Source organism: Pseudochaenichthys georgianus, chromosome 19, assembly GCF_902827115.2.
Source record: "Pseudochaenichthys georgianus chromosome 19, fPseGeo1.2, whole genome shotgun sequence".
Taxonomy (NCBI): Eukaryota; Metazoa; Chordata; class Actinopteri; order Perciformes; family Channichthyidae; genus Pseudochaenichthys; species Pseudochaenichthys georgianus.
The window spans coordinates 15,375,571-15,387,742 of NC_047521.1; the positions used below are offsets into that span (position 1 = coordinate 15,375,571).

Below are 12,172 nucleotides of genomic sequence, written 5' to 3' on the forward strand. Positions count from 1 at the left end.
ACATTACTACTTGTACTACAACATTTTAATCATCAGTTCTTCCTCATTTTCCTCAATTGTTCCTATTTGGTTTATTAAAATAATGATATTGTGGTCATTGTTAAAAAATGTCTGCTATTATTATGAGTATTATTATTTGTATAATGCACTTTCTGCCTTCCTGTCATTAGGAGTTAGACATGTAATGGCTATATGTAATAGATTTGATTAGAACCTTCATTATCCTAAACTGCTGGGACATTTCGCCAATACCTTTATATTGTCTACTCTTCACTTACTTGTCAGCATAGGTCGGCATTGATGTACAGAGCCGACAGAAGACCTTGTTTATACTGGCATCATATTGAGAGGTGCAGTGACGCGTCCTGAAACCAGGAAGTAAGCTGCTGGTTCCCTCCACAGAAAGCAATGGAATTTCTCCACAGGGTTTTGGAAAATATCTGGAAATAAGGTCTGTGGAAAACAAACCTGTTTGATAAATGCACATTTTGTTCAGCCGGATAATCTCCACATGTTTACCGTATTTTTATAATTTTCTAATCATAAATCTAATCGATAGATTATAAAAGGGATTTAGGACGCGGCACTGCAGCCAACTCCCTGTCACTCCTTTAACTCCTCCGGTGACTTTCTTTTATTAGAAGATTGTTTTTTGCCCGGCGCTTGGCCGGTTACCGCTCGTATTAAAAACATTTTGGCGAATAGTTAGGTGGCGCGATAGTCTGTAGTGAAGAAGGAGCGCCCTCCCGCTCACCGGAGCCTGCTCGCGCTGTGCTCCGCTGTTTGCTTTTCCCCCCAACAACGACAACCGACTCACGAAACGCTATGTTGTAGCGTTGATAAACGAAACAATTTAACTAAATTGCTAGTCAAAATACCAATACCACAGGACATTTTTTTTTACTTTTGACAGGGGCACAAAGGCCACTTTGGCCATGGGGGTGTTACCTTGGTTGGTTATTGGCTAATGGTTAGACAAGCCAAAAAATCGTTCACTGATTCTTGGGAATTTGGATAAAACAGGTTTTAATTTTCAAAATAAAAAGTTTGTTAAATTACAAAATCTGAAGTTATATCATTATAGACCAAGGTCTTGGCTGTTCAGCAATGTACCGGTGCAACCTCCTCATTTTGTATTTTTTTTATAAAATAGGTTTTTCCAGTCATTACTTTGTTTTTGTAAACACCGTCAGACACAATAAAAAGTGATTTATATTATATTTGTATTTAGTCTAATATGTATTTAGAGCTTTTAAATCATTATCTGGCATTCTAAGTACACATATATGCTGTCAAATGTTGAATATTCACTTTTGCTCATTTTTAAACTGTTTTCACGTGTGCTCCTTTAAAAGATCTTACATCATACAACGTTTACTTTTAGCTTAAACAGACAAAGTAATGTTTTTTTACTTAAAAAACACATTTTTGTATTAAAAGAGAGTATTACTTTAATAACTCAACAGCACTGAGGAAACCGATTACAAGCATATTCATTTAAAACAAATAAAACTCCCTCTGACGGTGGTGACTTTGGAACTGACGGTGGTGACACTAATCTGACGGTGGTGACACTGGCCTCATTACAACATACAATTCCAAAATGTATACCACTCAAGTCAATGCCTTGCTTAACAACTTTATTTAACAATTTGGTACAACAAATAACAATTGTGAGAACTGTGATAAACATTTAATTAAGTAACTTAAGGTACAATTAAGCAATATCATTAATAAAAGTACCCCAGCCCCATATCATCAATAGTTAAAAAATAAAGTGATTACCAGTTGCAATAATGTACAATTCATTACTGACATCATCTTAAACTGTCATCTAGTGCCCCCTACTCATAAAAGAATACATTATATTCTTCTGTAAACTGTATATTGGACGTGAAGAACTACATCTTACAGTCTATTTTCCATACACTGAAATGTTTCTAAATATGTAAACATCACAAAACACATCTGGCACAAAAATAATAATAATTCATAAGTGAACTCCTGTGAGTATTCCCTGACTGTTTCTACATCACTCCACCACTCATTCAGCTTTATCAGGATGTAGGCCTATATGGTGTATATGTTTCTCCTCTATGAAGTCCATGACTTCAGCAGAGAGGTTGTATATCTCCCTCGTCCTGCTTGCACGACCTGGTGATGACGGTTCCACAAGTTTGACCAGAATATGGTCAAATGGTATGAAGCACATATCCTTTCTACCTTCCACCTCTTTTGGATAGAATCGTGTGTTGGGCCCATGAGGGTGGAAAAACTCCACTTTCACATCTTGATGAGGTGCATCCACAGTGACAGCCTTTGCTAACCACCAGTTCTGGTCATGAATGACCGCCAGCCAATCTCCGCAATGAACTACATCAGCAGATAGATCTGTCATAGTCCCGTCAGGACCACTCCTGGTCATTGGCTGTTGCTCACTTTCCTCCTGCTTCATTTCCTCCATCAACATTTCCAAAGGACCTTTCTTCTTTTGCATTGGTATAGGACCATCATCCTCAACCTGTACCCTGGGTGTGTTGGCAATCAACTGGAATATTGTTGGGCACATCTGCACATCTGTGGCTCACTGCAGAAACAGGACAGTGATCTGCAATGGATCTCAGAGTTGTTTCGGTGTGTCGGTGTGACCTGATGGAGTTTCCTTGTTGCAGGTACAGGTTTTAGTGGTTGAGAAAGGAGGGCATCGTATGGCATGTCAGCTTCATTAATAATATAGAGCTTAGTACTGCAAAGGCTTCTGCCAACCATCTCATGGAAGATATTGCCATCCACAATGTCATTCCCCTGCAGTATAAGACTGTCTGCAGTCCTTTTCACAGTTCCTCCAATGCCGTCTGGGGCTCCCTTCCCATGTGAGGTGGGGAAGAAGTTCCAGGTTGTTCTCTGGAAACCTAGTGTTGGAGGGACACTGCAGAGAAGAAAACAGTTTTTCTTGTTTTTATACTGCTTGCTGGGGCCATCTGACCAAAAGTGAATAGTATCAACTTATGGAAACTTTAAACGAATATCTCTCAGGACTGGTTCCATGTGAGTCCAAATGGCAGACGCATCTTGTCGCTTGGATTCTGATACTGTGCAACATCCTGTCTTCTCTTCTTTTGTGTAGTACATGCAAGTGTGCAGGTTGAGCTGTGGGAGGTTCTGACCAAAATGGCATGACTGTACCTCAGAACTATACTTGCATTTTCATGCCTCAGAAAAGTCCACATGCACAATTACTGTGCTATCATTGCAGTTCTCTATCATGCTCCTGTATTCTCTGGACTGGTTCTGAACCGAGCACACATGTGTTGTTGTTTCACTCTTCAGTTTGTCTTCATATAGTTGGATGAGCTCTGCCAGCGTGCCACTGTGCATTACAAGTCTTGTGTTGAAGTGGAGCCCATCTGCTGTTTGGTCCTGAACTCGTTCCCATTGCTGCCATTCAACATTGGTCTGCTCTTGCTGTGGTGTGGGAAGTGTATGTTTGTAGAGACACCGTGTGCAGGAGCACAGAAGACATGCCAAGTTTTGGACTTGTCTGTGAACAGCAGACAAGTTCAAAAAACTATCCTCCAATTTGTTAGACTTAACAACACCATTTTCTCTTAGGACTTCAAGCATCAGCTTAGCATTTTCATGGTACTGGCATTGGCATGTCTTGCGATCTGATGGTCTTGGTGCTGTGACATAGAACGGACGTAAGGCACAGAATGATGAGTAACTGAGTTTCATTGTTGGTTCCTTCTTGATGAACTCCTTGTGGAGGTTCAATACTGTATCAGTCAGAATCATTCTCTGATGCTTTATTTTCTTCCGTGTTATTGAGTCCTGTTTGTCAGTCGTCATTCGTGCTGCATTATGGTAGAAATCCTGAACCCTCTGAGTTATTGTTTGAATGTATGCAGGTTTTTTGTCAGTAAGCCTCCTCTTCCGCAGTGTGTTATATGTTACGCCAAACTGCCTTGTCTGGTGAATTAGACGATATTTCTTATTGAACACATTGACTTAAGAGTTTAAGGTTTGACGGTTACCACTGACACATTTTACTTTTTACAGACCCCAGTGGAAATTCAGCCTCCTATAAGGTATAGTCAGAGTAGTCTTACCAATACCAGATGACAAATTCAAGTGTGGAAATATATTGTTTTAACATATATTTGGTTAAATGTTGTCATGCCATTTTCATTTGGCTTTAGTCATTGGAGATGCATAGCTTACAAGGGATATTGTAGGTGTACTATGTGCTATGTAGGTAGGTAGTAGGTGCACTATGTGCATCCCCCATGACGTAAGCCAAATGAACATGGCATAATAGGGAATTTAGAAAGAGAGAAGGCACACCTCATCCCCTAGGATTGAGCGATAGACCAATGGTATATATATATATATATATATATATATATGGTTAATCAATGGTGGTAGTAGCATGCAGTGTATTGTTATTGTGGTAAACAAATATACTTTAGCCTCCCTTGAGTACAATTTGGAGGTTTTTGTCACCACCGTCAGACAGTATGTCACCACCGTCAGACAGAAAATCTTATGGTGGTGATGTCTGACGGTGGTGACAAAAACCTACTCTTTTACATGATATGCATGAGTTGTTCACATTAGCCATCTTGTTTCCCCTCTGTTGCTAGCTACCTCAGACCTCGTCTTAAAAAGTATACATTTATGTCATAATCTAATCTAATATTTGCTATACAAAAGAGACAGTGTTGACATGTTATGGTTGTGACAGTAGCAGTCAGATAACAATTTTACAAGTTTTAGAGAAAATAGCAAACTTACAGGAGCTTGAGTGATCTTGAAGCATGCAGTAAAGCTGGAGGTTTGAAAAGGGGGTCCTAAGGAATGTAGCTGACCTTGTAGTTGCCTGATTTGATTGCTTTTTATAAATATCTGACGGTGGTGACGAATATGTGGGACGCATTTTGAGCAACCACAAAATAATGGTAAATATTGTTCAAAATTCACTGTTTGTCATTTTTAATACATATTACAATGTACTCTTTCATTTGGTAAGAATATTATTCTATTAAATTATTACTTTTTGTTTTTTTAATCAAGTTGAAATGATTATCTCCTATCCGAGGACAACTGATTTTTTAGGCAATGGGCCAGCATATAATCATTAAATTAATAAAAAATAAAACTAAAACTATGAAAGAACCATACATTTGTGCAAAAGACCCTCTGATTATAACCTTGATTCTTTTTATTCATGTAAATGTTATTCATTTCCAACAGAATTAGCACTTTTCTTAGTGGGACCTGTTTTTGGCAAAGTTTCAAGAATCAGTGCGTTATGACATCATAAAGTAGCCAAAATCTGATCAGCTCATTTTCAGACAGGTTTTTATATAATTGGATCAGGACAAAAAGAGAGAGAATCTTTTTTCCTGAAACTTTCAGAATCTCTTTACACAGAGGAGACACATGTATATAAAAAACATGAAAAAGTGGATTGTGCATAATAGGTGACCTTTAAAGGTGGAGTAGGTAAGTTTGAGAAACCGGCTCGAGATACACTTTTTGTTATATTCCATGGAATGCTCTTAACATCCCGATAGCAATGAATATCTTAAGTGCTTTGACAACAAATCCGTAAAAAATGTCATCTGTGGAAGCCGTAATACTGTAAAAAGCACGACCAATCATTTTAGCCGGCCCGGCTAAAACAACTGGATGGCCTACCTGCCTTCCATCTGTGCACAAACTTATCTCGTGCCCTCATTGGTCATGTGCGCGTTCGTGTGTGTTGGAGGAGGGGCTCTGTAAGGAAGTGGCAGCTTTTTTCCGGCTGTGTATTTTCAAATTCTAGCGCACTCGAGCTGGTTTCTCCAAAACTACCTTCCCCACCTTTAAAGGAAGTGATGTTATTTATAAAATACTTCACATTATTGTCAAAGAACGTTTCAACACTATCCTTCACACTATCTTTCTATGCTCACGTATTCTTTTAGCCTGGTTGGATACTTCATGTGGAGAAACGGGGGATCTTGCAGGGCTTGAAGTTGAAAACCCATTTGTGACTACTGACTGAAAAATTAAAACTGATCCAGCATGAGTAAGGAAACAAAGTATTCCTCACAATAACATTAATATTTCTCTTCTTTACCTGATGTTTAAAAATGTATTTGTTTATTCCTCAAGATTTGTTCACCAGTGAAAGCTCTTGATATGGATGTCTGAATCCTTCGTTGTCGCATCACACGTTTTAATTCACATACAAAAAAGACTGGATGTGCAATTATGTCATAATCAATAGAAACTCATTGCACATTAGCATATAAAAGCTCTTTATATGCTGCAACGGACCTTTTTTATAGGTCGTACACAGCTCTCACCTACAAATAAGACCTCCTGTTTGCCTTTGATTGATTAGGAACCAACTCTAATTCATCAAGCCTGTTGCAATTAATATATCTCACACACCGCAACATTTGCTTTACTCGCGTAGAAGCAGAGCAAACACTTGCAATTAAGACCATATGTGGGGAAAATGATGGAATGTGTTAAGAAAACACCAATGAGATAAGTTTCCTGGGGTTGGCGTGGTTGTATTTTCTGAATTAGAAGAACGTTCACAACAGGGATTGTGTTTGCAGAGTAAGCTTTGCCATTTTAAAATATATTCCATTTAGATAAGACACTGTGCAATTCACAGTGTTATTTCCCTATACAAAGACAGACAGAAGAGGCTGACAATGTTGAACAGATACAACAGAAACATTTGATTAACAGAAGTGGCATTTAGTAGCTGGCATTCAAGATTAGCTTGAAGTGTATTCATTGTCTTATAATATATAATATATCTCTGCTTTTCTAGCCAGGAAACGGCAAAATATAAACACATCACCCGTCGTACAAATGCGGAGGAGTTAACAGATATATCTCTGTCAGAGCTTTAAGACCATGGGTGTCCCTCGGCTGTAACAACAGGAATGTTGTATCTTCTTGTTGATTCTTGGTGTCCCTACCTGATACTAACGTCCTGTCAGTCAGACAGAGCCCTGCTGTAGGCTTGTCCCATGTGTAATGCATTTTAAATGCAGGGCAAGAGTCAAGACCCCCCATCCCCTCCCTTCTTCCATGCCTCATTAACTTCCGGCTGATTGATAAACATTGAGCCGCTGCTGTCACTCGGACGTCTGGTTTGTGGAATTAGAAGCATGATGTATTGGTTCATCGCCCCAATGGGATGAGATGAACCTACAGGTGTTGTCCGCTGGGTTACATGCATTAGAATGTTTTCTGTACATTTCTTTCAACTCTTGTCTACATTATGTAAATGGTACCTCTGTGCTGTGCTGTGCTGTATTGCATGTTTGTAGTGGAGATTGCAACTCTAATTTGTGTAGTTTATCATGCTCTAGCCTATTCAGGGATCAGTTTGTCTCGAAGCAATTAGCCAGCTGCCCATATAGCATTGGATTAGCCTTTCCCTTCTGTTCATACTGAACATTAAACATATATTCTTAAACCACTTCCAAGGTAATTGATGGTGGAAATACTTTAGTCATTCCGCACAGCGGTTAACTGCTGTTGCCAGGAAACTGTCGAATGTTGGCACTACAACCCGTGCTGTGAAACTACTCGCCATGTGAGTTAGCAGCCAATGAATGCTAGCTCTAAGTTAACCTTAGTTAAGTTCAGCTAGGCTGAGGTTGCCAACCAAAGAATGGTAGTGGGATACCTCTCATTAAGTACCACTGGCCACACATTTAGATCAGTCATCTGTATGACACCACTGGCCACTCAGTCCTATTTCTGAGATGTCAGTGATGGCCAAGTCTACAGGAAATTGGAGAATGTGCAAGTAACAATAAAGAAAGGGAATATAAGTGATCTTCATCTACCATTGCTAACAGTGCAAGACTACCTCATTCAGTTGGACTAAGGTGAAGTTTCTTGGTTCCATGTGTCCGCAACATGTTTTCATGTTTCATTCCCAGACTCTGCCAGAGTGTTACAGGCAAGCAATGAAGCACACACAATCACCACACTGGATTGTCCTTTGTGGGCAGATGTTGAGGTTGACTGTCCAACTGAGAGTGCAGACCTAATTAAGACTGAAGAAACACATCATTTTATTTGGCGCTCTCTTCTCTTTGGCCTCGCTTTGATCCAATGATTATTACCAGCTATTTGGCTCTGTTCTAGAGGGCGGGGAAGTATTGTATCTCATGCCGACAGCTCCCAAACAAAATAACCCCCCTCCCCAGGTTGTTACAGCTGACACTCCCAGCTGGGTTGTCAGCGGTGAGGTCAGTAAGAGAATCCAGCTGCATGCTGAGGGTTGTTTCTCTGCTGTGGATTAGCACCAGCCAACCATCTGCTGGTGTCCTGTGGTTTATTACTGTACATGTACTCGCTGTATGTACAATACATGGACACTCATCCTCACGTATACAAATCATGAACACAAATACACATGCTAATGCTGCAATAATCAGCCCAGGAGGGGGTCCACATAGCTTTTTCTTGGTAACAACTGTAGGTGAAAAAAAGGGCAGCCATCATTGTAGATGGGCTGTAACTGTACAGATTTGTCATTGTCGTTGAGGTGACATTTCAGCGCAGTTTGGCGGTTATGTGGTATACCAAAATCAATATTTTGAGTGTCAATGATAAATGACCTAAAAAGTCTTGAAAGCTCTTCAGGATCTCTGAAAGGTTTGTAGTTTGCTGCTCTTGAGGACACCAGATTTAGTGATATCAATCAGTTACTATTAATACATTCTGTGAAATGCAATGTCAGATAGTTGTAAATGCATTTCCTTTTGGGACAAAATATTGAAAGGTTAATTATTGACCGTAGAAAACAGCAGCTTGACAAATAAATGATATACACAATGTCCAACTTATTTGTTTTATCAGTGCAATTAATAACAACTAAATCTTCTCAGTGACAACTTAGCAACTCCCTTATGATGGTCATTAGATGTGATAGCTTGTAATCAACAAGTAAGTGGGACCTTATCTCAAGATGTTTTTATTAAAAAATACAAATGTTTTCTTCTTGCAGAAGGAATTAGCACATATGTCATAATGGCCTATTTTCCAAGAATTTGTTTTCCAAAGATCAGGACGACCACAGTTCAAAGTTGGTTTGAGTACTGATGCCATTTTGTATCTCTTGGTAGCATTTATTCTTTTACCATTCCTCCTTGCAATATTAAAGACTTTACAAAGGGCTTTAAGCGCCATATATCTTCATATACAGAAGACATGCTTTTAACATCATGTTGACTAAGACTACAGGGAGCCTTTGCTTCACAGTAAAAACCTTGCGAGTGGAAGGCTTTAATTGTGAAGTAGAGATAACAAAATTGAGTTTGCTTTGATGAAGACAAATGAGAAGGCAGTGGGTATCACATTAGCAAGGTATTGCTGTAATCTTTCTTGGTCTACATGGTAGTGACCCGTGAACAGGAAGAAAGAGAGAGCAGTGCAAAGGTTTGCCCGCAGCAGAGTTTCGTTGTGTTGATTTATTGAGCTTTCTAGATATAAACTGTAAATGCATCGCGCTTGGTAACCTCAGAGAGTCACTTCGTAGTCTTATTGATTCCCGACTGTAACTAAAAATGACTCCTTCACTGCTTTCCTGTCAACATAATCTCCTCCTTCTCGCTTTCATCCGATAACTCTATTATGTCCATCTGCTCATTGTTTGCCATTGTCTGTAATGTGTGAGCTAATAACTGTTCTACCATATCACATGGAATGAGTTATGGATTGATATTGGATGCTTTTTTATGGTGTGAAAGTAAACAGAAAATGTAACAGCAGCCTTTAAAACAAATCTAATTTGTTTTCTTGTAGCCTACAAGTGCTTCAATTCAATCTATACTGAAGCAGGGTTACATTTTAAATCATATCAAACTGTTTACTTTTCATGCAAGTCTGGCCTAAGACATTGTGATTGATTTTTCAGGATAAAGCCCCAGAGGGTAATTTCTGTTTGTTTTCTTTGTTTATTCTTTCTAGGGGGCTGTTTTCAAGTAACTATACAGAAACCCATTACCTAGAAGACGGCATTGCAGTCACCGGCTCGGACAACTTCACGGTATGTTAAGAACCTTTTATTTTCTGTTTCTTAATCGAAGCTGACACTTCTCTTCATTACCCACCCAGCAGCTCCTATGGATATCGGGCTGCTGTGGACCCGTACTTCCTGTCGGGTTCTGCTCCATTGTGCTTTCGTTAAGGTCAGCAAGGAAGTAATAAAACATTGATATCGCAGTTAGACCCACTTTTAAACCGCCAGGAATTGGGTCGTCTTGCGTATGAGGAAGTATATTCATATTTGATGGAATAAAAGGCGAACAGAGGTCAGAGAGCCAACTCCGATTTAGGAAGCGGCTCATGTGTTTTATAATGGATGGACTTCAAACCATTTCAAAAAATGCTTTGTAACGCAGCTCTGCACGGATATATTGAACTAGTGAACATCAAAGTGCACTTCAGAAGTCACACTTACTGTAAAATATTCATCACCCATCATTGCGTCATAAGACTCGTGCTTGTAAAACTGAGATAAGAGAATAAAATTGTTTTCAGGGTGCAACGTCAGATTTTCTAATGTATAATTTTCAAATATATTCTCTTTTGAGCAGTTTATGAGATAATTAATTATATATTTTTACTTTGGTCTTAATTTCCTGTGATTTGCTTGGAATAAATATAGCTCATCTGTTCGGCTTTCAAATACAATGGGTCTTTGAAAACACATGTCATGCATCCATAAATGTTCCATACATTTCCCAGGTTAGAGAACAGCGAGACTATTAGGAGACTATGTGTCGAGCACTCTGTATTGAATGAGAATAATTTGGCAGCACCATGTGGAACACTTTCTACGCCTCAAAGCTTCTACCTGCTTGCCTGATTTCAGTGATTTGATCATCTGCTGTTTGGAAAGCAATTAAACGTTTTTGTTCAGATCTCCAGAAAGCATATTAATAGACATCCTGCGAGGTGTGTGTACAAAATGCCTGGCCTACTTATGCTGAAAATTCACAAAAGAGGAGATTAATATAATTCAATAATAGCCAGCCCACACAGTGAAAGGAACAATTATTTCCTCTTGAGACTGCAATGAGACCAGAGCTGTCACCATCAGTGGCTTGGCTCTGTCACTCCGCGTTACCAAAGGACAAAGACAAAGAAGGAGTTGAGGCGGGTCAACTTTAGGAGACACTGAGAGGCAATAGCTGGCACATGGCATCAATGAGCGGTTGGATGGACTAATTGGTGTTGGGCTTCATTATCAAGATAGATTCATCACTAAGTCCTTCGAATATTTGGTGTTAGGGAAAAATGTTATCACCATGTCCAATAGAGTGGTGCAAAAACGAGTCCTAAAACCCGGAAGTGATGACGCAAATTTAAGAGACGGATCACGTTTTGTTCTACCACATTAAATACATCAGCAGTGACGCCACTGGAGATTTTTGAAGAGTTTACGTGTCTAAAAAATGATGGTTGTTAACAAGTGGCTGAATAGGACTACAGAAGTTGTTGAGGACGTTGTACGTCATTTCGCCAAACTCGTCATTACGCCAAACTCGTCATTACACCGATTAGATTTATGATTCGAAAATTATAAAAGTAGGGTAGACATGTGGATATTATCCGGCTGAACAAAACGTGCATTTATCAAACAGGTTCGTGTTCCACAGATTTGATCTTTTACAATATTCCAAAATCCTATGGAGAAATCCCATTGCTTTTTTGTCGAGGGAACCCATGCGCAGCTTACTTCCGGGTCGGCCTAACAAAAATACGTCATCACTGTACCACTCTATAGCCCAAGATGTTGCCTTTATATTGATTGTTTTTTTCGTGGATAAACAGCCCAAACTATCCAAATGATGAAGTAACGATGTATGCCTCGTTTGCATCAATTAATTTCCCAGCCATAATCTTCTGAGCACCTGTTCTGCATTTGATGGGTGGGTGCATTAAAAACAGAATGGACGCGCCGAAGGCTAGCTGCCAGTATCTACCTGCTGAGTGTCTTGGGAACTAACAGACATCTTTTGACCTTCGTCCTTCCTCTCATTCCTCTCTCATGACCACAGCTTGGGAGGGTCTTTTTTAACTGGAAACGGCCAGATCTGTTTGAGGCTGATCCAAAGTTAATTTATTTGTCCTGCCTGCA

General features: G+C 39.4%; 1 protein-coding gene across 1 annotated transcript in view; it reads left to right on the plus strand.

The window, feature by feature from the left end:
* LOC117464785 (disintegrin and metalloproteinase domain-containing protein 12-like) overlaps positions 1–12,172 on the plus strand; it is an 85,891-nt gene that overhangs the window by 35,198 nt on the left and 38,521 nt on the right. Inside the window, exon 4 of the mRNA XM_034107459.1 lies at positions 9,997–10,075. Within this exon, the coding sequence (XP_033963350.1) occupies positions 9,997–10,075 (79 nt within the window). The remainder of the gene's footprint in view (positions 1–9,996; positions 10,076–12,172) is intronic.